The following is a 27676-nucleotide window of genomic DNA, read 5'->3' as shown; positions in this document are numbered from 1 at the left end:
TTGCGTGACCAACTCGAACCCATTGCGAAATCTGCTTGGGTGATACAGCAATATAAAACCTCAAAAATCGTCTGTGCTACTCCAAATTGATTGCTTCCTCTTTTAATGTTCTGTTTTGGAAATTTTAATAATGATTTATTTTGAATATTGAGTTAAACTGAAAATAAACACATTTATTTAATAAAAAGATAATAACTAATTATCTAATCCAGGCAATCTTTCCTCAGGCTAAAGGTTATTTGCTGTGAGGCTTTTTGTGATATTTTTTTGAAAACCACAACCTTATTTATTATTTGAATGGCAGTGGTTTTGTGAAAATGTTGATTGCTTTTTAATTAAATTTAAATCAATAAGCTTGGCATCTGTCAACACAGCGTGTCTTGGTGGTGGGATTAATGTAAACATAATTCGTTTTCTGTCTTAAAGGGATTGTTCAACTAAAAATGAACTGTCATTATTTACTCACCCTCGTGTCATTCCTAAACATACTTTCATCTATCATAAAATAATTTATTTTTAAACATATCTCTGTTTGTTTTTGTCCATACAATGAAATTCATTGGGGATCAATGTTGTTTTGGACCCCATTGACTTTCATTGTATGGGGGGAACACTGAGAAATTATTAAAAACATAGATTTTTTTTTGTGTTGCACGAAAGAAAGTCGTACAGGTTTGGAATGACACGAGGGCGAGTAAATCTTAACAGAATTTCCTTCTTTTTTTTTCGCTACCCCTTTAGAATCAATGTAAACAGGTGCAATAAAACTGGATGCGTGTCAAAATATCAAAGTTTAATAGAGTCGTGCAGGGATGATGTTAATACCCGGAAAACTAATTCACCACTGGTTCACTCGAGATATTTCTATGGGGTTTTATAATGGGGTTTTTCAATTTACTATACGAGTAAAATAATGTCTGTTTTAGAGCATGTGAGTGATTCCGCTCTACGCCAGTGTACTCTGCTCAATCGCTCACGGTCCAAACGATTGCTTCAATTATGTACCGCTCACACTCACCAGTAAACCGACATTCGCTCAAATCCCACTCCCTGTACTTTATGTCTCTGTACTTTACATCTTTCTGCTGGTAATTAATTTCTTGAATAAATGTCTTATTACAATATGCCTATAGATAACAGGTATGATATTTGTGGCTTTAAAGCAATATTTTATAAAGTAGTAGGCTATAAATAAATAAAAAAGAACTTCGCTGTTAGTATATCACAAAATTCATCTTCGCTAACTAAGTTTCTCCACACTCCCCATCAATTTCGTCGTCTTCTTCGGTCTTAAAGGGATAGTTCACCCAAAAATTGTGTCATCATTTACTCACCCTCAAGTTGTTCCAAACCTGTATGAGTTTATTTCTTCTGCTGAACACAAAAGACGATATTTTGAAGAATGTTTGTAACCAAAAAGGTGTGGGGCAACATTGATTTCCATAGTATTTATTTTTTTCCATACTATGGAAGTCAATGGGGACCATCAACAGTTTGATTACCCATATTCCTCAAAATATCTTCTTTTGTGTTCAGCAGAAGAAAGAAATTTGTACAGGTTTGGAACAACTTGAGGGTGAGTAAATGATGACAATTTTCATTTTTGGGTTAAATATCCCTTTAACTTGGATGTTCACTGTGCATTTAGGCTATGTATAAGGTTGCAACTTCATTAAAACAATATTTGAACTCCATAACCTTAGATCTATTGCTTATTTCACATAATTTCGAACCAGCAGATCACAAAGAGCATTCTGGGTTGAGTGAGCGGCCCAGAGCGCACCGAGTGACCAGGGCAGAATCTTTTCTGGAGGAAATGTTACCACTCAACTCACATGCTATGTTCTGTGGTAAACATAACTTGATGATACTTGAATGTTTTACACACAACCATCTGAAAACGAAAATTATGAAGTAGTTGTTATTATTTAAAAAAAAGAAAAAGAAAAAGTAACTAGATTGGTGTGTGAGTGTGTGCAGTTTACGTTGTAGAGCAAAACATTCAAGTATCCTCAAGATCTTATTTGACTTATTTATAAACTGGAAAAAACCCACTATAAAGCCCCATAGGAAAAAGTCTTCCGGGTTTTGACATCATCTCTGCACCCCTCTATAGTAGAGTGTGGATTTGTTGCAGGACAGGTAAGGTAAGACGACGTGACATTGATTTGGATGTGGGTAAGTGTATTCTACTGTTCTCACCGGTGAAGTGCTCTAAGAATTCCTGCTCCAGTTTCATGGCTCTGTCATAAGTCTTCCTGCCTTGCTCCTCCATCAATCTCTTATTCATCTCTCTGAGGAGGACACAGAGGACCTGTTATTAGTACCAGTCAGTCAAGCTTTGGCATTTATGATGTGTTTGAGGATCCTTTGATACAACAACGTACAAAATATTCTCCACTGATTTTGGTTTCACGAACACCGCAATGGGGTAGAGCTGTGCTAACTGGAGTCGTTTGATGGCATTGCCTGAGACATCCAGGATGCAATGTTTGCCCTTAAAGAACAGTGAAAAAAAAAAAAGATTGTCACATGACCTGCTGCACAGTGAAATCAAAAGGTCATCACGAAACTCGCAAAAAGAAAATTCCTTTTTTACTACTGCCATAAGTTTATTTATTACTTCCTATCATGTTGAACTTGTTCACCTTTTCTGCAACCTCTCGCACTGACTGCACGCTTGTCCCATAGAGGTGGTTGTTATATTGGCCCGCCTCGATGAACTTGTGATCTTGAATGTCTTTTTCCATTTGCTCCCGTGAGACGACAAAATGGTAGTCTCTGGCATCAACCTCGTAGTCTCGCTTTGGTCTAGTCGTGTCTGGTCAAAGAACAGTAATGACCATTATAACAGTGCAGATGATATTTGAAATACTGCAAAAGAAATAATAAAACCGCGTACTCACGGGGAACACATGACCCAAACTTGTCTGGAAACTCTGAGATTAAATCATCGTTGATCCGGTCTTTCATGGGTCCAAGGATAATCACTGGACGAGCGTAACTCGCTGTAAACCACAATAATAATAAGTCAAACAGAGATTTACAATGACACCTACATGTAAGTTATATGGAGTGATAAAAACTAATGTACCATAATAAAAGAAAGCTTGCAAGAAGACACTCACCTTCCTGTTGCCTGACTGTTTCGTAAGAGAGGACATAATCTTCCTGTCCACCTAGTAAAGACAGAAACACTGATATAAGTTCAAAAATCTTAGAGAATATAATTAAACCAGCATGTATGTGCTGTATAGCCTCGGCTAAACTATTCTATACCTTACCTAACTTGCTTGTACTTCTGATTGAGAGGATTTTGACAAGCATCAGAGATGCATTTTCAAGAGTGGAACTGTTTTTCACTTCTTAGCTTCATTAACCTGCTGTCTAACAGCTAAAGTACATTAGTTAGCTAATTATTCGGCATGCTAAATAATGTATACTACTAACGTTCACATGGTTGGGCTCAGTAAGATTTTAATTCAGATTTAAAATAAATGCAGTTCTTTTGAACTTTCTATTCAAAAAAACAAAAAAAAAACATTAAGCAGCTGTTTTCAACATTGATAATAATAAGAAATATTTCCTAAGCACCAAATAAGCATATTAGAATGATTTCTGAAGGATCATGTGACACTGAAGACTAAAGTAGTGGCTACTGAAAATTCAGCTTTGCCATCACATGAACAAATTACATTTTAAAATCTAATGATATATACATTTTTAAAAATACTGATTTTAGTGTATTTTTAATCAAATAAATGCAGCCATAGTGAGCATAAGAGACTTTGTTCAAAAACAATTTAAAAAATCATACCGACCTCAAACCTTTAAGCAATAGTGTACAAGTTTAAGGTTAAAAGACTAGAGGCAATAAATAAATAATTGAATTAATAAATAACCTCACTAATCAACTATGTTGTTGTATGACTAGTCAACCATTTGTACATGGAAATTGAAATGTAACTGAAATCTGATATTGAGCGTTCAAATATATTTTTCTTTTGTATTTATTACTGCTCATTTACATTTCAAATATATTACTTGTACCCTATACCCTATGAAAGCATGCCTTTGTCGCGAACAGTAGTCTCTAATTTTCACTCGAGATATATTTGAGAGCCATGGAGCATTAAATAAAAGTTCAAGAGGTTTTTCAGCCCTCGCCCACTCGACGTGAATGACAGGCCATGATTTACAAACTGCTGAAAGACACAGGCTTGTTCAAATGTTATTTGAAGGTAATATTCCAGGCTGTAATACGCTCTTGTCCCTGGCATGATCACTAAAGCAAGGTACACAGATAACAGCACCTGTTTTATCACTTGAAACTCTCAGCACAGGCAAATCATGCTATGGACTATAAAGCATGGTAAACCAATGGTAAGCTTCTGTCGGCTAAATCAACAGTGTGTTTTTAACAATTGTAATGTTCTGTTATGGAAAAATTTTATATTTATTTAAAAATAAACTATTCTTGTGCATAATCCTGACTCTGACATTGGTCTTAAATAGTACACATCTTTCAATTGTGTGTGTGTGTGTGTGTGTGCGTGTATAACATAAAAGGAAAGTTTAGAGAACAAAAGGGAATTAAACACTCAAGAGATGAACTCAAAAACATGATGAAAGGAAATAAAAGGGAACACACACTTACGGTAACTACTTTCACTATCGCTGGCGTTAGAAGTTACATGCTCTGAAACCATAAAAAGGGAAAATAAGCACCAGAGACACAAAAACACCAGCCTTGCAGGAATACGCCAGACACACTAAGAGCAGTCACCAGCAGATGGCAGTGTTAAGGACCTGAACAGGACATCTGAGGCTTTGAAGCTGATCTCATTTTGCTCAATTTCTCATAAAACTGCTTTCACGAAATGAATTTGGCATTTCAGCCGTATGAAAAATTTAAAATCATCGAACAGCCTCTGAATGCACGCAAGACAGTCTCTCTGGAGAGAGGCTCCACTCCTACATGGATACACTTTTAAGGTGGTGAAGTCTAAGAAAGGACAGAAATACTAAACATTCGGAAGTCAAGGGACAAACAACCTTCTTTCACATCAACCATGCTAATCTTAACCCCTCATGTTCTGTCGTGACTGTTTTCACAGTACTGTTCAAAAGTTTGGGATGAGTTTTTACTTATTCAGCAAGGATGCATTAAATTGACCAAAAGTGACAGTAAAGACATTTAAGTTAGAAAGGATTTATATCTCAAATAAATGCTGTTCTCTTGAAGTTTCTACCCATCAAAGAATCCTGAAATGTATAAATATATACATTTAATAATTGTATAAATGTAAAGTTTTCAATAATAATAATAATAATAATGAGTTTCTTGTGCAGCAAATAGGCTTTTAGAAGGATTTCTGAAGAATAATTTTAGAAGATTTCTGCCATCACAGGAATAAATTACATTTTAAAATATATATTATTTTAAACAGTTATTTTAAACTGTAGTAATATTTCACAATATTACTGTTTTTACTTTTATTTTCAATCAAAAACAGCCTTAGTGAAAAACATGAAAGAAATCTTACTGACCCCAAACTTTTGCACAACAACTACATTTTTATGAACTCAATATACTGTAGTTGAGTATTATTAAATGTTTTGCTTATAATCAGTTCCTATTAGATTAAAGCAAGTTACTGTATCATCCTGACATGCAAAAAAAAAAAAAAAAAAAAAAAAAAAAAAAAATGGCCTGGCGGTCTCTTAGACCTCAAACAAAACATGAGGGTGAAATTCTTCTGACTACAACATTATTTGCATTTGATATATTTGTCCCAAATATATCAAAAGTCTCTGTGTGCACATAACCTCCCAAAGCAGAATCACAGCAATAACTATTTTTGTACATATTCTGATGAAAATGTGAGCAGTGCAGAACTCGCTGCTCAAATACTAGGTTGTTGCAGGTGGTTTCCAAGATATTGCTAAGCAGGGCACTTGTCACCAGGTGAAAATCATTAATTTGATTGCTTAGTAAGGGGAATAGGGTTAAGCATTTGTTCAAAGCCCTAAACCACAGCTTCTCAAACTTTTTTGTTTGCCAAACCCCTTAGAGGTAAAAATATTTACCTGAGATTTTAAGTTAATATTTCAATAATTTAATGACACATTTGAATGTTCACAGTTCTCTGATGGTCTAATGGAGATAGGATAGATAGATAGATAGATAGATAGATAGATAGATAGATAGATAGATAGATAGATAGATAGATAGATAGATAGATAGATAGATAGATAGATAGATAGATAGATAGATAGATAGATAGATAGATAGATAGATAGATAGATAGATAGATAGATAGATAGATAGATAGATAGATAGATAGATAGATAGATAGATAGACAGACAGACAGACAGACAGACAGACAGATAGATAGATAGATAGATAGAGATAGAACGATAGGACAGAACCATAGATAGAACGATAGGATAGATCGATAGATCGATAGAGAAATAGATAGAACGATAGATAGAACAATAGATAGATAGAATGATAGAAAGATAGATACAACGATAGATAGAACGATACAACGATAGATAGAACAATAGATAGATAGAATGATAGAAAGATAGATACAACGATAGATAGAACGATACAACGATAGATAGAACGATAGATAGATAGAACGATAGATAGATAGAACGATAGATAGATAGATAGATAGATAGATATAGACAGAACGATAGATAGAACGATCGATAGATAGAACGATAGAATGAACGATAGATAGAACGATCGATAGATAGAACGATAGAATGAAAGATAGATAGAATGATAGGATAGATCAATAGATAAAACAATAGAACGATAGATAGAATGATAGATAGATAGACACATACATAGATAGATAGAACGATAGATAGAACGACAGATAGAACGACAGATAGAACGTCAGATAGAACGACAGATAGAACGTCAGATAGAACGACAGATAGAACGATAGGACAGAATGATAGGATAGATCAATAGATAGATAAAACGATAGACAGAACGTCAGATAGAACGACAGATAGAACGACAGATAGAACGACAGATAGAACGACAGATAGAACGATAGGACAGAATGATAGGACAGAATGATAGGATAGATAGAATGACAGATAGAATGATAGATAGAATGACAGATAGATAGATAGATAGATACAGATAGAACGATAGGACAGAACCATAGATAGAATGATAGGATAGATCGATAGATAAATAGATAGAATGATAGATAGAACAATAGATAGATAGAATGATAGATAGATAGATAAAACGATAGATAGAACGATAGATAGATAGAATGATAGGATAGATCAATAGATAGATAAAACGATAGACAGAACGATAGATAGAACGATAGATAGATAAAACGATAGAATGATAGGATAGATCAATAGATAAAACGATAGATAGAACGATAGATAGATAGATAGAATTTTTATGATATTGCTATTTGAATTGAAAAATGACATTAACACTAAGTGTCAATACAACATTTTGATATCTTAAATTCTTTACTTTCAAACATTAAAACCATGGAGATTTTACTTTGGGGGAATATTGGTGAAATTCTGTAGACTTCTTGTAGACAAAAATGTTGGAAATTATGCAAATTTAAATTTAAATAAAGTCAACCTAACACACACTATGTTCCCAAAACGATGTTAAACTCTGAGCACATGCAGCGATGGAGAAGCAGCTTTGAACAAACACAGTAATATAAGCTGTAAATGAACACAGTGCTGCTCTTCACTCTGAAACACGCAGCGCACCAGACTATATACTTCTTTAATTAAGTTTGCAGCCTTTGATTTTATAATCGCGATTTGATAATATATATATCGCTATTTCACATACAGTGATTTATATTCTGTAAAGTTAGTAAATCTGGCCCTTTGTGTTTTATGGTCGTCTAGATGCAAAACAGGCTGTTCTAACTCAACATCACTTCTACGGGCAAGACACTTTTATGGGGAATAATGGGAGTTTGGTGGGGCCGGTGGGGTAGACCTGCTGTAGCCTTTGTGGACTTACTCAAGCCTTTGTCGTCACTCAGGTCCTGTGGAGCAGTCGGCAGAGAGCAAGGAACAGGAGAAAACCACAAAAATAACAATGATTACAGGAACAACATATCTGGTCTTACCGAAGAACTTCGCTCCTGCCTCGCGACAAACCCAGATACGGAGACTTCAGCGGTCTTCAACAGACATTCTGTACTGACATCATCTCATATTGATGCATGATCAATCAAATTTCCTGTCATGTTTAGGGTTGTTGCAGAAGCAGGAGTTTCGCTCAGAGGTGTTGGTGCCACTACCCTGTCTTGCACACGTCCAGTGCTTTTCTGTGTCCGCGGCTAATGTACTTACGGTCCACATCGCTTGTTTCCTGTTCGCTGGGGTCCTTGTTCTTGTAGAAATGGAATTTTCGCGAAAAGAGGTTCTTTTTACGCTTGTCATTGAATGACTGCTGAGAAGGAGAGGGAGGGATGGAGGGAGGGAGAACAAAAAGGGAAGAACAGATGGAATGGTGTTGGGTGTCTAGTTCAAGTATGAACAAATGCCCAACTTAACAGATGCCCATGTTACTGGCTCTGTGGCCACCGCCATCCAATAAAATGATGCTGGAATGACAAAAATCACTAATGCTAGAACTTATAAATAGACATGAAACATGATATTGATTTGGAGATGGCAACAGACACAGTTGAGTTTATGAGGGATTACTGAATATCAGATCAACTTAAAGGGTGGTTACCACAACCATGGTCAGCAAAGTGGGTTCATAGCACATGGGACAAACTCAAGGACATGCAACCCTCGAAATTAGTTAGTGGATTAAAGTTAGTGATTGGCACTGATCAAAAAGTTTGAACGGGAACAAAGCTACAATAAGCACAAAAGACATAAACAGATGGATAACTCGTTTGCAGGAAGAGAAAGTGAAGAGCAGTTTGACATCAATGGCAAGCGTATTTATCTTTTTGTTCTCTGTAACGTTCATGCACTCATGCTGCATTAGTGAATGCAGTTGAAAAGGCTAAGACATTGAAGAGTGGATGACGAGTTTATCCGGTGCAGGAGATGTTTGCTAAACACAATACTGCTGCAAAGTTAAAATCACTAGGGCTGGGCAATATTGAATATCAACAATATATTCTGTGGTTATCTAAAATGAATCAACATTGTGAATTTCGCATTGATTTAAAGGTGCTTTTTATTTGGCCAATACATTTTCTAAAGATGACATCATTAGATTGTCTGTATATATTAAACTTTATTACTTTATTAAAGTAACTAAAGTAAAGGAACTGTTAGAGTAAGATGGTAAGTTTGATTTATTTCTGTGAATCAGGTCATTTCAATTAATCTATTCATAACTGATTTAATGATGTTTGTATCATTCAACTAAGACCATTCGCAATGTGGGACATTTCTTATACTAAAATCTGTTAGTAAAAAATATTATATTAATGTTTCATTTGTGTTATTATGTTATAGTAGTGCAAACACAATGGGAAAAAAACATTACTGCATTTTACTTTTTTTTTTTTTTTTTTTTTGTATCTACAATGGCTGTTCAGTTGAAATGATGGTCAGAGCAATTACACAAATACTATAATATATATCGAATGTCATCAAAATGCTGAAAAATATTGAGATCTATATACTGTACACACTGTATTCAAAGGTTTAGGGGTTGGTAAGATTTTAAAATGTTTTCGAAAGAAGTCTCTTATGCTCAACAAGGCTGCATTTATTTGATCAAAAATACAATACAAATAGAAATATTATTACAATTTAATTTAATTTCATAACAATTTCCTATTTTAATAAATTATGAAAAAAGTAATTTATTCCTGTGATGGCAAAACTGAAAAAAAGCCATTAATCCAATCTTCAGTTTCACATTATCTTCCAGAAATCATTCTAATATGCTGATTTGGTGCTCAAGAAACATTTCTTATTATTATCAATGTTGAAAACAGTTGTGCTGCTTAATATTTTGTGGAAAAAGTGACTGATTTTTTTTCCAGTATTCTTTAAATGACTAGAAATTAGAACAGCATTTACTTGAAAAAAATAAATAAAACATTTTTAGTCATGTAACTGTCACTTTTGATCAATTAAATGCATCCTTGATGAACAAAATGTATTATATATAATAATTTTTTGCAATATCACCCAGCCCTAATAGTCACATGCTGTTAAGAATACTTACATAGGAGAGAATTGTGAACAAACATACAGGATTAGTACACTACGTTTAGTAAAAATACATTTTAATCTATTTCACAAATGAAAATTTCAAACAAGCATCTCATTCATGAAGAATGATTCATCACTTATATATATATAGTACATCACTACTTTGTTAGAGTTTACACTTGCCAGCTGTTAGTCATCCTATGTGAGAACAGTTTTGACTTTTGAAATGTCACACAAGAGGAAGGTGCAACAAAATGTTTCTAATGCTTAACATCTTATTAGCACTTTCATCTAAAAATATCATAAAAACAACAGTGTTTCAAAATAGGCTACAAGGCGTGTTCATAATGTTTTCTGATTTCTGTCAAATTAAGGTTATGTTGGCATGACTCCAGGTAAACCAAATACATTTTTTACACAAAAGGCCTATTTATAACGTATTAGTCTATAAAACGTATTAGGCTATCTTAATAAAAGCATTAAAAGCATGTTTGTGTCATGCCAGACATGGTAAATATTTGATCAGCAAACACTTACCGCTTTGTCTCGAGACTTGGAGTTGAATTTGACCGTCTTTAACCTGGCTCTTTCTTTTCTCTCCACCCTGAAGAGAAAGGAGACAGAGAATGTAGGGCGAGTATTTTCACTGTTAATACAAAAAGTTCATTATGTACATGTGTATAAACTAAAAACGTTTATTGAAAAACGTATGAAGCAAAAAACTTTTGTTTTTGCAAATTGTAGCAAAACATATTTTGAGGAAATTGATATATGCAATATTTACCCTTAAAATATAATATATGAACAAAAGTATTGGGACACCTGACCATTACACCAACATGCACTGTAATGACATTGCATTCTAAATACATAGACATTAATATGGAGTTAGTCCTCAATTTGGAGCTATAACAGCTTCCACTCTTCTGTGAAGGCTTTTCCACAAGATTTTGTAGTATTTTTGTGGGGATATTTGCCCATTTATCCAGTAGAGCATTTGTGAGGTCAGGCAAAAATACCTAGCATGCAATCTCTGTTCCAGTTCATCACAAGGATGTTCCATGTGGTTGAGGTCACATCAAACTCATTCAACCATGTTTTTTATGGACCTTTCTTTGTGCACTAGGGCACAGTCACTCTGGAATAGAAAAGCTCCTTCCCCAAACTGTTCCCAAAAAGTCGGAAGCATGGCATTGTCCAAAATTAAGTTTTCCCTGCACTGGAAGTAAGGGCCATAGCCCAACCCCTGAAAAACAACCCCACACCATAATCCCCCCTCCACTAAACTTTACAGTTGGCACAATGAAGTCAGGCAGGTAACCTTCTCCTGTCATCCACCACACCCAGACTCGTCCATCAGACTGCCAAACAGAGAAGCGTGATTCATCACTCCACAGAACACATTTCCACTACTCAAGAGTCCAGTGGAAGCATTCTTTGCACCACTCATCTGACACTTGGCATGGAATCCCATTCCATGAAGCTCCCGCCACACAGTTTTTGGAAGTTTGGAACTCTTCAGCTATGGAATCAGCCGACCGTTGGCGACTTTTACGCACCATGCGCCATTTTTTCCCCACAGATGTTTGTAAATGCAGACTGCATGGCTAATGCTTGATTTTATACACCTGTGGCAATTGTTCTAATTGAAACACCTGAATTTATTAATTAAGAGGTGAGTCCCAATACTTTTGTTAAAAAAAACTTTTTTGTCCAGAAAAAGAAAATCAGTGAGATGGTCAAAGACGCTCATCTGCATGCATGTGCACAGACCAGTTATTTAAAAAATATGATAAAAGGAACATGGTTCACAGCAAGTTATTTGACACCTGACCGTAAATTATTGTTGAAGGTGGTGTATTTGTTACAAAAACCATGCTTTGATGGATCTAGATGACCTCTAACCTCCAAAATCCAAACATGAAGTACCAGGAAATAGGATGTAATCACATCATTTGTTTAAAATGTATAGGATTATTTACAGACACTTTCACAAAGAGAAATCCCAACTTGTTTCTTGCTGGTTGCCCCCTGTGATCAGTTAGAAGACGTGAGAGGCACATTTTTAGAATGAGGTGAGAAGTTAATTATCAACTTTCAATCAGCATTCAGCTGAGTGGAGAGAACGAGAGGGAAACTCACGGCATCACACATCAGTGCTGAAGTTCAACGCTCTAATTAGACTTTGTAATATCAGGTGACAGTAAACCCATGACTTTGATCAAAATAGAGCAGACTTTGTCCTGCTAAAGCTAATTTCATGGCTTATATCATTTGTATCCTAAATACGATTAAATGATATTGTCACGTTCTGTACAATTCAGCAAAGTTTTTGGTGTCAACATTGTTGGTTGTGGTAGAAATGACACCACGACTGTAATTTGTATTATTTTAATTTATATCATTACCACACAATAAATATTGAAAGTGTTTATGATTATTTGGCTCTTTGTTTAAAACCTGGGTCTGCGACAAGGGTAAAACGTATTCTATAAATGAAAAGCATTACAAGTAGCAAAAACAACTTAAATACAGGATTTAACAGGATCTTAAGATAACAAAAGAGAATAAAATCTGTTAGTTTTAATAAAAATTAAAACCCCTGGGGCATTAAAAGTGCTCATGATTAAAGAAATCCCCACATAGTTTTCAATCTCCAGCTGCTGAGTCAAGTTAAAACCCTCAATCACAATCTCATCTGTCAGTTAAGTATATTTAGTCTCAAATGTAATAAGTCTGGGATGCCATTGTGCAGATATACATGTGTGCTCATTCCTCATTATTAACAATTACTATACACAATGGGTGATAACTAAACCAAAATGAAAAATGGCAGTGAATTGAAATGCAAGACATTGTGAAAGAAACAATAGAGGAAAGACTATGAGCTGTGGGTAATGTGGCATTAAATGCACAAAATGTGTTAATCATAGTAAAGAGGGTTAACTGACCTAACTTTCTACAGTACAGTATGTTCTGGAATGCATGGGGGCATAGCCTACCTCTTCTTGCTGGGAATGACGCCCATCTCCTCCATCTCGCCATCTGGAGTCACATGGCGCGCCTGCCACCACTCCTCGTCCGAGGCATTCAGAACGTGTAGGATGTCGCCGAAGCGGAAGTTCAGCCCCTGACTGGGCAGGCCAGAGTCTTTCGTTATGTCATAATCAAACAGGGCTCTAAAGGAGGAAGAATGAAGTAAGAAGAAGAAGATTATTAATATTTTTTTTATAGAGCAAAGAAATTATCATCACAAACTGTAAAACATTTTTTTTACAAATTCTGTGCCATATTCAAACCATTTTTGCAATTTCTGTTTGTCTAAGTTTTTGATTCTCAAACACTCCAACCCATCTTCCATTGGTTGGACAAACAGATTATCCACGTCCAAAACTTATGCTATTGGTTGAGACAGTGCTGGGTCGCGATATTAAAACAAGCAATGTTTTTACAAAGCCTAAAGTGTTAAAGGGATGGTTCACGCTAAAATGAAAATGAATTCATAATTTACTCACCCTGGTGTTATTCTAATGCTATATGCCATTCTTTCTTTTATGGACCACAAAAGGAGTTTTAAAAAAAATAATATTTACATTTTACCCCCAGAACACTTGGAATATACAGCAATTTTATTGATATGTTTGCATCCTTTTTTTAAAAACATGCTGGTCGCCATTCACTGCTGTTATATGGATGAGCGCGAGCAGGCCTTTTTTTTTTTTATTCTCCTTTTGTGGTCCATAAAAGAAAGAAGAGCATACTAGCCTGGCTAACGTCAGACCTCTTTCTCTTTGAGACGTGGTCTGGGAACCACATGTGCTTTTTCTCGTGTTTGAGGCGTGGTTTACGAATGCCCAGAGCCGTTTATTGGGCGCTACAAATGTCTATCAAATGCGCCTGTACATAGCTCATAGCCAATCGTTTCAATTATACCAGATGACGTATACAGAGCGACAGATATTCAACGAAGAAGACGACGATGGGTCAGAGATTTATGTGTACACCAGAGTAAATCCGCACCCGACCCGTTTTCCGACAGCAGCACTAATTAAAATCTGCACCCGACCCGCTTAAAATAGAACCGACACCCGACCCGCACCCGAAATAAAATCAGTTTAGACTATCACATTATAGACACACTTACAGAAATGTTTATTGCCAGGTCATACAGAAGTTATTACACGACAATTAACACAAGGACAACTTCAGCCGAAGCTGTCAAAAGGCCGGTACATGAAGAACAGGGCTAACGTTACCACAAAACTGAGTAGCCTTATAACATTTTACCAGTACAACACTATAACGTTATGCCACGCAATTTCGTCTAGCCTACATCTGACCATTTTGGGCTCAAACACGCCCTGCACACCACAGATACTTAACAGTGTTAAATATGAAAAATACCGTTCGATAGAACTGCTTTGTTACCACAGTTTCTGCGTGCTTCCTCAGGGATGAAGTTCCACATTTGCGGCTATCCAACACGAAAATGCAGCAAAGCCTTTCACAATATTTTCTTCAGATAACTCCAAATTTCTCCCACACACTGGACTTGATTTTTGATGACGTATTGTCGACAACTTTACAATCTCCACTAGCTATTCTTTTCTTCAACTCCTCAGCATCTATCTCGACGACTGCAAGCAGATTGCGCGCGCACGCGGTTATGAAGAATTTTTAAAAGTGAAAGTAGCCTAGGTAACGTTATAGATCCTGGGAGGGCGTGGAGCGTCGGGCACAAATAAACTGACGTGGATTTTAAATTATTTTATCAACTTGAAATACAGGCATATTTTTGTAGATGTGTTCCTAAAATTATTTATTAAAATATTTTTACGTCTGTCATGTTTGATCCATAGATATAAACAAACTGCTTCGGTGTGTCGCATAGATGTCGTCATCGTCTTGCTGCTCCCTCCCCGTTCTGTGATTGGTTCCCTAGCTGAGGCGAAAATCTTGTCCATGGTATCCAAGCTGCCTAGTAGCGTGAATAAAATCGCGCTGCGCTCAAGGCAGCATGGGGAAACCCAGGCATACGGCATTCGAACAAGACCAGGGTGAGAAAAATATTTTTTATAAAGCATACGGCATTCGAACAAGACCAGGGTGAGAAAAATATATTTTTTTAAAAATTAATTTTAGGGTGAACTATCCCTTTAAGAGTTATTTTTAGGTACAGTTTTATGGACCACTCGTCTCTGAATATTACACTGGAATAGGAAAATGTTTTTTAACATAAAAACAACACTTCAGCTTTAGAGATGCAGTAGCAGCCTTTATTTTAAAGGTCAGAGAGGAGGATAAAAATGGGGCATGCCAAACAAAATTATGATTTTTGGAATTAAACCCTTTCTAACATTAAAAGTGCTCTTGCATGAGAATAAAAATGCTACAAGCTACAAGGGTGTAGAATAAACAGCAAGAAAAGCCTCTAGACTCTGAACACACAAGCTTCTATGAATTTTAAGCAACCATAAAGATATGAAAACCATTCTATAATTCCAAAAAGCCAGCCTTCCTAACTATTTTGCCCACAGACAGATTTCCTGAGATGTTATGTAGGCCACTGCTGTTCTGTGCATGTGTGCATGAGCATTTAAGATAACTGGAGCTGAAGTAACTAGCCATCCAAGCTCTTGACTAGCTTATCCGTTTCCTCATCAATAATGAAGCACTTCCAGGAGGAAGCCAGGGCATCTGAGAAGCTTATGGGGCTTTAAGGAACATTACAGCCACCAAAGCCCTCTTTAACCTCCAAATGCATGTAAAGAACGCCTATTTAACTCTTCAGCAAATGATGCAGATGAATTCTGTGCAGTCTTAATCAGCTTAGAGGTGTAATAGGCAACATTTGTATCCTTGTACAGTTGAAGCAGAGACCTTAAATCATTATAGTAAAGGGCCGGTGGAATGCAGATTAAAAGCTCAATCCGTATAGATATATGGTTTTAATGGAATATTAGATCATAAAACTGACGTTCCTTTCAGAAAGGTCAAAATTATATATGTACTATGACATCCAGTGGAACAATTACACATTTTTAAATGCATTACTTGTATGAGTAGACTTATGAGTCATGAAAAAGGCCCATACAGTTTCTAAGCACACGAAAAAGAAAAGTAAAAAAGATAAGAGGCACTACATGTCACTGGTATCTAAGTGATCCTTGACTTTGTGTCACAGAAATGCTGTGGTTTGCAGACATGCTGCAGGGAATAGAAGCCAAAGATGACTGCAGTTCTACCGGCATCCTTGCGTGATTTTAAACATCTGTCAAAGCAAGTTGACAGCAACAACAGTGTGTGTTAGCACAAGTCTTTTAGAAACAACCACAAACTACATCCTATAATGCAAAAGTTTGCAATAAACCAAACTTGAGCAAACAGCCTCACTCCAACATGCACTTTAGAGACAGGATGTTTATGGAAGCCCTTCGGCGCTACACGTGACATAGCGACACAACAAATATAATCTTCATTTCCATCACCATTTGTTCCATTAATCATTCATTATATCCATTTACTATGTTCTGTGGTATGTCCTTCAATTCAATTTAGTTTCGATTTTCCTGTCAGTTAAAATAATGTTGTTTTTCTTATGATGACCAATTTGTGTGTGTTATTTTCTAAAGAAAAAAGCACACATAAATATATGCAGGGACAACATGCACATATTATGGGTCGAGCTCAATGTGACACAGCTGAGAAATCACATCCAATATTAAATCAGTGAATACTGCATGGACGTGTAGAGAAATCCAGAGCCCGGGGGCTTTCGAATCCTCAAAATGTCAAAGCTATTCTCATTAAAACATAAGAATAGCAACCTGAGAGCTAAGGAATAACGTTAAACAAAAGCCACATAAGAGCAACAATTCAGCAGTAGTTTCACATTACAATCCTGATCATCTATCTCTTACCAACCTGCTAGGCTAGGAGCGATGAGAGCCTGATACAGGAAGGTGAAATGATTGACAGTGGCTCCAAAAACATGGCAAGCTCTGTCAATACAGAGCCCTTCATGTGTCTGCCTGAAAATATGCGATTCAATCTACTGTGTAACCACTGGCCTGAATGTTCTGAGAGCAAAAAAAAAAAAAAAAAAAAAAACCAGGCACACTTCAGACAATGGCATGTTCACATAAAGGGCCGCCTATGACGCGATCAGCAGCAGGCAGAACAATGTACATGAAAAAATAGGCTGGTCAAATATTAATGAAAGCCATAACAAGATGATACATTTTTATTTTTGCATGTGTTGTGAAATATGTGAATATATTATTATGCATTAACCCCACTGTGTATAAACATATACACAATGGGGTCCAAATGTCTGAGACCACAAGTGAAAATGCTTGTTTTGCATAAGTGACAATTATTATTATAAACATTATAATTATTAATATCTTTTTATATAAATGTAATATTATATTAAACATTTTAACAAAATATTACAGATTTTCCTAGAACAGATTGCATTACAAAATGAACAACATTTATATTTAAAAAATATAATATAATATAATATAATATAATATAATATAATATAATATAATATAATATAATATAATATAATATAATATAATATAATAGCATCCAGTAAAACCAGATGTACTAAACAATTTTTGCAGAAAACTTGTGTTAATCTCTAGGTTTAAGGATCTAAGCATGTTTTGAAGATCAAATGTAACTAGTGGTGACTAGAGGGAGCTCACCTGACATACAACGTCCTCTTCTGACTAGTCCGCAAGGAGCCAGAGCCTGAACTAATACTGCTGTTCATCATCTGCTCCCGTAGATCATGGATTTTGGCTTCAAATCGACTGTACTCTGTTGGAAACACAGAGAAGTACATTACACATGCTGTCCTGCTGAGAAGAGATAAGCAACAAGGAAAAACACCTCGAACACCTACAGCTTCGGGGTGGATCGGTAATATTGATGGAGATGGGGAAGAAAAGTCAGACAGAAAGATGCGTGTTTAGAGCAATAGGAGAAAGTATAAGATCTCTGTTTGAGGTTAGTTAAGTGTGAGCGTTACAAACGCATGAAAACTAAAGAGCAGACAGATGCATCAACATATTAACAGCTGTGCAAGCCGTAAAGTGGTAGAGAGGATGGATACAGTCTGATGGGTTCGAGAAATCTTATTTAATAAGATAGATCTGCTGAATTCATCATCCATTCCAAGGACTCAAACTGCGTGAGGAGGGTTTGCTCACGCTAGACTGAAACGGTGAAAATGTTCATGAATTATTCAGTGGTTTAACTCGCATAACGCTCCTGCTCTTTCCCTATGTTTGACCTCAGAGGAAGTAAGAAATGCATTCAAGCTATAGGACACGAGCGATATGTTGACATAATTTGCACGAACAAGTGTCCTGATAAAGAGGTCATGACAGGAAAAAAAAAAAAAAAAATGAAATATGAGGCAACTCGAAAAAAAAAAAAAAACAATTACAAGCTTTTAACCAAGTTAAATCTCCTCTTTGAAAACAACAAAAAAATACAACTATTATATTATGCTACATTTAAACACCCATTCAACATTCAAATGCACAAGAAAACACATTACTATTCTCCTTCCACTGAATAACTTAACACCTTCGCGCTACAAATTAGTGTTCAGATAAGTTGAAAGTCAATCAGCATACTTACAGACTCTTTTCTCAGAGCCGTGCAGGAGTCTAGAGAGAGTGAAAGAGTTTGCCGAGCGGTTTTCTCCGTGTCTGTCTCTACCCCTCCATGTGAGTTCAACTGTGTTGTGGTGCTGAAGGACAGCTCCCAAATCTCACACAGCTGCTCTCCCAGTGTGTTTGAGCGCGTGTATGCGTGTGTAACTTGCCTTAGTTGGACGCTTCCACGGAAAGCCTCTCTGAGCACCTACAGCACAGCGACATAACAGATGCTAATGGACTAAACAGTGCTTGTATTGCTCACTCACCCCTCCCTCCCTCTCTTTCTCTCTCTCTCTCGCTCGCTCGCTCTCTCTTTCTGTTGAAGTCACAGCCCTAACCCATGTTGGCTTGCTTAGCGCAAGACAACACCTTTATTTCACCGGGCAAAGGAAGAGAACAGAGAGTGAGCTAACAACAGAAGAAATAGAGGAGCACTGAGGCTTGTGATGATATTTGTCAGCAACGGAGGTTTGGTGTAAGCATCAGTTCTGAGGATCTGCTGGGTTACAGCAAATTTAGCCCGACTGCACACACAGTACACGTGGCTGAACATGTTGCTAATCCACAGGATTCAATTGGGAAAAGGATTTAGGCAGGTCAAAAAACACACAAAACAATACACATGGGCATTCCTGTTATGCAGTAACTTTTGTAAAATAAATAAAATGACGGTGTTGTTTTGGGGTATTTCTATAAATATGCATGATCTAGTGATACATATGCTCTAAAAGTGATAGTTCACCCCAAAATTGAAAAATTCTGTCATCATTCACTCACCATCATGTTGTTCCAAACCTATAATACTAACTTTCCTCTTTGGAGAATAAAATAAGATATTTTGAAGAAACCAAACCATTTTGATTACCCCTGACTTCCATTGTGTCAACAAAAAACACTGAGCAATTTCTAAAAATATCTTCTTTTTTGTTTTACAGAAGCAAGAATGTCATACAGTTATGGAATGACATGAGGGTGAGTAAAAGACGAGGTGATTTTATGCCATTAACCTTTATTATTTAAGACTTATTTACACAGCAGCAAGAAAATTAGCAAAGAGGAACCTACTGTACCATGATGGTAATAAAAAGCTATAGTCAATGTTCACTGAGGGAATCAGTGTCAAACAATCATTTGGTGTCAAATTGAAGTTCATTTACTCACTTTTAGGTGGAATGACAGACAACATTACAAAATCAAAATTCATTAAATCCATTACTGATATTACTTTTTTTTTCCCACCAAAGTGTCCCTTCCTGAAGGATGATGTCATTGAGGAAGCTAAGTTAAGAATGCTACAAGATACTAACAGGATGTAAAGTGATATTGAGGACAGAGGAAAAAATATTCACAAAAAAAACAAAAAAACATTTTGATTAGAGAGGAAATAATTAATAAACCCGTTAAATATTTCATAATAAATTGTGTTTCAGTTTACAACTACATATCCATGGGTACATGAAAAAAAGAAGAAGCTCAAACCAAAGGAGTAACATTTAAAATTCATCCTTGCGTTCGTGTAATTGTAAAAAAAAATAAAAATAATAATAATAATAATAATCTTATTATCTAAACTCAAAAAAAAATTGAGTTTCACATTCACATGCATATTAGTCAAATACAATACATATTCTCTGCTTGATATACACGTTACTGTATTGTTGGAAATGTTGCTGCCTTTTTAGAACTGTATCTGACGAGACAATATGGATATTTCATAAGTACTATCCAACATTAAATTATCTTCAATAAATCATATCTCTGTCATGTATTCTCTCTGCATGTACATCTTCCCTTGGTAGATAAACATAGAACAATGAGATTTAATGGATGTGTGCAAGTCTCCGGTGATGAACAAAAGCTTATAATTAGATAGAGAACTATTACAAAGTCCTTCATAATGAAGACTGGAGAACTTTCATGACTGCTCACTGAGTCCGCGCAGATGAAACAACAGGAAACAATGCTATTTCTCCCAGGATTACACCGGTTTTGAATGATTAGTTTAATGGGAGTAATGATGCATGTGCTGCCATAGAACACTGAAAGGCCTTCGTGTTATCAAGAATTCAGAATGTTATCATCACCAATTCCGTGTCAAACAAAACAATTAAAGGGCTTTCAGAAAGCTTGAAAAGGAGGGAGGAAGAAAGAGGAAATAATATGTTTTGAGTCACGTTTCAAAAGAATGAATGTTGGATGAATAATCATTAGGAGATTTTATATTTAGAAATGGCATTATGGCACAATAGTCAAAGCTAAATTAATGCACGATTTGAGGTATAATTCATGTCCATTGGACAAATGGTTCCGGACAAGTTAGCTACAAAGTTGAATGCTTCCTGAGTATGAGCAATTGTAATAGTGATGCTGATATGCCAGTAATTTGTTTCATGTTATACCTAAAAATCAATAAATGGACAATATTGTGTTGTACAATAAACAAATGAAACATAATCCACTAAAAATCCTTTAACTGTTTAAAGTTTAAACGGATAGTCATTTGGAGAATTTAACATTTAACATTTAACAGTGTTATTAAATTATTAGTATTTATAAGATTAACTTTAAATGAGTGTTAGATGACAAAGATAATGTGAATGTAAAAAAAGCATCCTTAATGAGTATTTATTGGCTTTGGCCACAAATCACTTCAATAGTACTTTGTAGACTAAATAAGAAAAAGAAAAAAACAGTCACCAAACACAAAGTCACAAAATTTCCCCGTCATCAAATCAAAGTTAGACAGCTGTGATCTCATGAATATATGAATTTTAAAAAGGTGCGAGGGAAGATTTCTTCGTTAATCTGACTGAGTTTATCGTTGTAGTCTGTGCGTGGCGCTAATGTATGTGGCTAAAGCACTCTCAGTTTATACATAACATTGACTAATACTTTAGTCATCTCCTTAAGGCATTAAAAGAAGCTTAACTCATTTTTGACACGAGCACAGTAAAACCTCAGCGATGCTGCTATACATGCCATCTAAGTATTACAGTGTTGCCAGATCTTGCAAGAAAAGCAAGCAATCTGGTCTGACAAAGCAAGCCCAAAATATGCTTAAATAAGCAACTCCAGGATTTTCCATTGTCTGGGGGAAACATATTTCCAGTATTGCAGCATAAACTTGTGTAAAACATTGATTAAGCAATTCAATAAATGTTGTATTTCAGTAATATTACGAAGAATATTTGTTACATATACAACCAGCTGTCTATATATAACCTACTGTATCTATATCTTAAAAAACTACACAATAATCAGCATTTTATTATTATTAAACATTTCACTACATAATGTATTATAATGTATTCATAATTTTACAAACAAAATTAATAAAACATTTTTTATTATTGTTATTATTATTATGTAATTTTAGGGATGCACCAATACCACTTTTCCAGAACGAGTCTGATACCGATACTTTTATTTTTAGTACTTGCCGATACCAAGTACAGATACCTGTATTTTTATTGCAATTTACATTTTTTCACAATATTGGGCAGAGAAAGCAAAAGAATATGAATCAAATTAGTTGGCTTAGCAAATAAATATTACCTTCAGTTATTTTCATGCCTAATTATGCCTGTTAAAAAGTATTGTAGGAGCTACGGTTACTTTCACTGTTCATATTATTGTTCAATCATATTTTATCTTTAATTTAATATCACAGGGAATATTTAGGGCTGCTCGAACAGGGCTCAACCAGTCAAGAGCAGTGAGTGATTTTCTCAGTCTTTTGTTGTTAGATTAACATTGAGGACAAAGACAGCAGTAGGCTTATTAGGCTGCTGTCACTTTAAGAGCTGCACGTATCCAACATGCTGTTACACACGCGTTTTCTTTTCAATTGTTTACGCTCACTTAAGACATAACCGCCTATGTTTCACAAGGATACTTGCCTATAAGGGCATATTGACATCATTTTGTGAGAATTTGTCTGTTAAATTGCAAGACATGAAAGAGAACTCGATTTAAAGGGATAGTTCACCCAAAAATGAAAATTCTGTCATCATTTACTCACCCTCAAGTTATTTCAAACCTGTAAGAATTTCTTTTTTCTGCTGAACACAAAAGAAGATATTTAGAAAAATTTCTGTAACCAGACAGTTGATGGACCCCATTGACTTCCATAGTATTTTTTTTCCTACTATGGAAGTCAATGGGGTCCATCAACTGGTTGGTTACAGACATTTTTCAAAATATCTTCTTTTGTGTTCAGCAGAAAAAAGAAATTCTTACAGGTTTGAGGGTGAGTAAATGATGACAGAATTTTCATTTTTGGGTGAACTATCCCTTTAATAGGCCATTCTCACGCTGTCTGAGAGGCAGCTTTCTGTGCGCGCGCTTTGGATGTTTGCGCACAGAAAACTTCTTGAAAACGTAATGTGATTACTGTACCACCTTCCTGTAATAATGTGAGGACCAATCATAATACATAAATCATGTAACGGTTCATATTCATATTCATGAGCGCAGTATCGGCCCGATACCGATACTGGTATCAGTGCATCCCTATGTAATTTATTTATTTTAAAAAAGTGCACATTAACATATAAATGAGACATATAAATAAACTATGGTGATTATTAATGAAACATAAAGTGTGGCTAAAACGCATTATTAATGTAGGTGGTGATATTTGACAGCTGTTATCCGTGGTTGGTCACATTTTACTTTGCAATGGAGCGGCAAGCCCAAAGCTCCTCATAATAAGAAGACATGCCGACACTGAAGCATTACTTGATCGCACCTTCTTATACTGTATATACGATCGGAAAAATCATAGTCAAGCACCGTTTTCATTGACTGCGCGGTCCTACTAAAATTACAAAGCATTTGATTCAGTTGAGGTAAGTGAAATGGGCAGATTTCTCTTTAAGTCTGTAAATAACTTGAGGGCATGTCACTGAAGAGGGACTTGTGCTTAGCCCAGCTGTGTGTGTGTCAGACACTGATGTCTTTAAGCTCCAGCACAGATCCTCAGAGCCGTTAAATCCCTCTGATCAAAGCAGTCTAGCCCTGAAGGGTTTCATTTCCTATCCAAACACCACCATCCGAGTACGTTTAATGACATTTGTTTCTCATGTCACAAGATGGAGGCTCTGGAATGACTCATCTCAGTTAAAAGCATTACACCACAACATCTGTTCTTTAGTTAGATATATAAAGCATCCTCTGGTTATCGCTCTTAATGAAAAACAACATGCAGCACAGACAAATTCACTATGAGAAGCCCTGGAGAGTTTACAAGGTCCTCCCTCAGCAGCCATTGGTCAAAGCGAGTGCTGCGTCTGTGCTTTCCGATGCTTTATTATGCATGTCGTCGCACACTGCATATGGAGAGCAGAGGGAGTTGGATCTAATCTCAGCTCATTCTCCCCACAGGGAGCTGCCTGAACCCTGCTCGCACCTGTGGCCGCCTCGTTTTGGCATGACCGATCTCCAGCTTGCTGATTGAATACTGGGCAGAAGAGCATGTTGATGAGATGTCTTGCTTGGATAACAAACAGATTCATGTGGAGGTCGGTCATTTCTCTGTCACAGATATAAACATGTAACGTTCAATGCAGTATGTTCACTGCAGTGCAGTGGCTGGTCGCAAATGCCCCAAAAATGGGTTGCAAATTCGTAAAATCAATTATGATACAATGTGGAAATAAAACACTATTACAGTGTATCAACATTACAATGCATTATTGAAACCTTCCACATCTATATTTGAAGTGAAAGTAGCACTGAGAGCCAAAGCCTTGCAAACTGACACCCGTGTTGTAACACAAGATGACAGTAGGTGTGCAGATTTTGTATGGAAAGCAACAATGAAGGGGAGATGACAGACTACGCAATGGAAAATTTTAAGTCTCACAAAATCTGTAAAAATGATAATATTTCAAATCAAAACCAAAAGTAATAAAGTATAAAGAATATTAGATTTTTTTGGTAATAAAGCATGTTTCTAACATGTTGCTAACATGTTTTAATATGCTGTTAACATGTTTCTAGCATCTCTCTAGCATGTTTTAACTTGTTGCTAGCTTGTATTAGCACATATTGTAACATGTTGCTAACATGTTTTAGCACTTGATAATGTTTCAGCATGTTGCTAGCTTGTTTGTACCACGTTTCAGCACACTGTCAAGCCAACATAATTACTGTAATGCAAAAAAAAGAGAAATATCAACTGTAAAGTCTGTTAAATGAATGTAAACAAACATTTGGGTAAGTCTAACAAAATCTGTACAACTGCCCAGGTAATATTTCAAATAAAAAAAATAAAAAGTAAGGAAAAAGAAATAATAAAGAATATATACATTTTTGGTCATAAAACTGTTGTAGCATATTGCTAACATGTTTTAATATGCTGTTAACATGTTCCTAGCATTTTAATATGTTACAAGCATCTTTCAAGCATGTTTTAACTTCTTGTAACTATTACAGATTGAAACGTTATTGTGCTAGTGAAAGCCAATCTGAAGGGCAGAGATGCTCTGTGCTGGCCATGAACGGAGGAGCGTGACTGGGACAGGAAGCCAGGCACAGGAGCCACGCTAAGACAACAGCTTTCACCAAACAGAGAAAATGCTACATAGTCGCACATATGCTCACTAGGGGTGTGAAGAAGCTCGGATCACACATACACGCACAGACCTGTTCAGAATCTTAATTTAGACCCTCTCAAACTATCTCCAGCCAAAGCTCTGAGGGTCATCAACACCCCATTGGTATTTTAATAAACACTGCAGCCAGGCCTGCCGAGCCGAAAGAAAGGACGGGCAGGCTGGAGTCTGAACCTCAGGATGAAGAAGCCAAGCTGCTCTGAGTCACGACCACAACACAATACAGCGAACTGGGCGTTACATGTGCATGTTGACAATTTAAAATCAACATGAAATTATAACTGACTTGATTTCAAAACTTTGGGGTCAGTACGGTTTTTTGTTGTTGTTTTTTTTCAAGAAATTAATACTTTTATTCAACAAGGACACATTTAATTGTTCAAAAGGGACAATTCATTTATAATAGTCTAAAAGATATCTATTTAAAAAAAAAGATTTCTGAAGGATCATGTGACCCTGAAGACTGAAGTCACAAATTCAGTTTTGCCATTAGTAGAGAAAACATAAAATGTAGAATGCATTAAAATGGAAAAATGGTATTAAATAAAACAATATTACTGTTTATACTGCATTTCGAGCAAAATAATACAGCCTTAGTGAGCATAAAAAAAAATAATAAAAAAAACGTATCAACCCTAAAGTTTTGAACAGTAGTGTATTTGGTATAGTACGGAGCCCCTAAACAGACAAACACAAAAGCATTGACAAATAATTTGCCCTCACATATTTTTGTCCCTTTAGGGGCTCCGTAGGTGCAGTAGTGTATTTTGGGTATTATTACAAGAAATAAAATAAAGACAATTTTCACCATCCAATACATTTATGACGGATAAAATCAAGTCCTGTCATTTTGTCTTGTTCAATAACCTGTTTCACTTTGAAACATTTCAGATTATGAAAGTAAATGGGTAAGATACATGGTTCAAATTACGTGGGAGCCAGTGGGAGCTGAGCTCCCATAGAGAGAGGATGAGATCCCATGAAAGCAGTAAAATCATACACCTGTAGGGGTCTCTAAAAATCATCAACACCATTATTTTAAATGACAAATAAAGCAATTTTTCCTTCAGACTACTGTAGCGTGACTTAACAGATAGGACAAATTGCCAAACATGGATCTCGCGGGATCTCGGATCGTCATGACACTCCATCCTTATGCTTCACTTTCTGCCAGGACTTTTACTGACTTTTCTCAACTCACAGAAGTGACGTCAACGTCCGATCTAGCAGTAGCATAACCCATCAGGCAAGTGTTATTTTAACATAGGCGTAATTTGCGGGTGGGACATGTCCCCAACACTTTTTGCTAAGGTCGATATTGTCCCCACCACTTTGGAAACATCTCGCGGCACTAATATACCAATACAAATAAATAAAACATCTTCAGTTAACTAGCAGAGCAGTCATTTAGTTTGTTTGTTAAATAAGAGGCGATCTAGCGCTGAAATGTGTTGTTAAATCAAGTGATCAAAGTGCTTGTTGTCGCTGCGATCAGTGGCGCGGATACTGTGTTCTCTTGTGGCTCGCGCACAGTCTTCACTCGGACGCGCGATTCAATCCGTTGTGGAGACTCTCTATTCGTTCCGGTGAAATTACAAAACAAAATGCACACAAACGTGTCCTTGCCTGATATACAACCACTGATAAACATAATCGGTTTTGATAAAAAAAAAAAAAAAAACCTATACGAGTGCGGATTAGAACCCAGAACCTCTGACACACTTGGCAAAAGTTCTGTCACTGGACCACTTAACCACACGCTTAGAATCGTCGGATCTACTTATCTATTCACGTGAAAATTCTCACCACTAACAACATATATTAGACCTCATTAAACGACAAATTAAACCAAATGTACTATTTAAACTGAATTGTGTTAGCAACACTAAAACTTTTTATTTATTTACATTAGTAAGCTACACAGCGCCTGCTCATAGGCTACTTTTTTTCTTTTCTTTTTTTTTTTAAAGAGACCCCCACAAAGATGAAATCATAATTCGAACCCTGGTAAGATAAAAGTAATGGGTTGCGAATGGCATTCCATGTTGACTATAAATACACACTATAGCTGGGTTTAAAGAACAACAATTAAGTTGAGAATTCAGTGGACACCAGTATTCACAACTACAATTACTTCATAGGAGCAGATTTCGAGAGGTTATCAA

General features: G+C 36.0%; 1 protein-coding gene across 19 annotated transcripts in view; it reads right to left on the bottom strand.

The window, feature by feature from the left end:
* Positions 1-27676, bottom strand: part of dlg1a (discs large MAGUK scaffold protein 1a) — a 133941-nt gene that overhangs the window by 2113 nt on the left and 104152 nt on the right. For 10 of the 19 annotated variants that reach the window (XM_084425406.1, XM_084425398.1, XM_084425389.1 and 7 more), the window contains 10 exons: positions 17932-18046; positions 13219-13395; positions 10754-10820; positions 8378-8477; positions 4658-4699; positions 3129-3179; positions 2907-3008; positions 2649-2821; positions 2388-2497; positions 2203-2294 (listed from right to left, as the gene is read on the bottom strand). In XM_084425406.1, the coding sequence (XP_084281532.1) occupies positions 2203-2294; positions 2388-2497; positions 2649-2821; positions 2907-3008; positions 3129-3179; positions 4658-4699; positions 8378-8477; positions 10754-10820; positions 13219-13395; positions 17932-18046 (1029 nt within the window). Of the gene's footprint in view, positions 1-2202; positions 2295-2387; positions 2498-2648; positions 2822-2906; positions 3009-3128; positions 3180-4657; positions 4700-8042; positions 8068-8377; positions 8478-10753; positions 10821-13218; positions 13396-17931; positions 18047-18874; positions 18990-19061; positions 19139-27676 lie in introns of those variants that run through there. The other 9 variants (XM_084425402.1, XM_084425404.1, XM_084425399.1 and 6 more) reach the window with 5 other exon arrangements.

Source organism: Rutilus rutilus (genome assembly GCF_951802725.1).
Source record: "Rutilus rutilus genome assembly, chromosome: 12".
Lineage (NCBI taxonomy): Eukaryota > Metazoa > Chordata > Actinopteri > Cypriniformes > Leuciscidae > Rutilus > Rutilus rutilus.
This window is presented reverse-complemented; position numbering and strand designations above follow the sequence as displayed.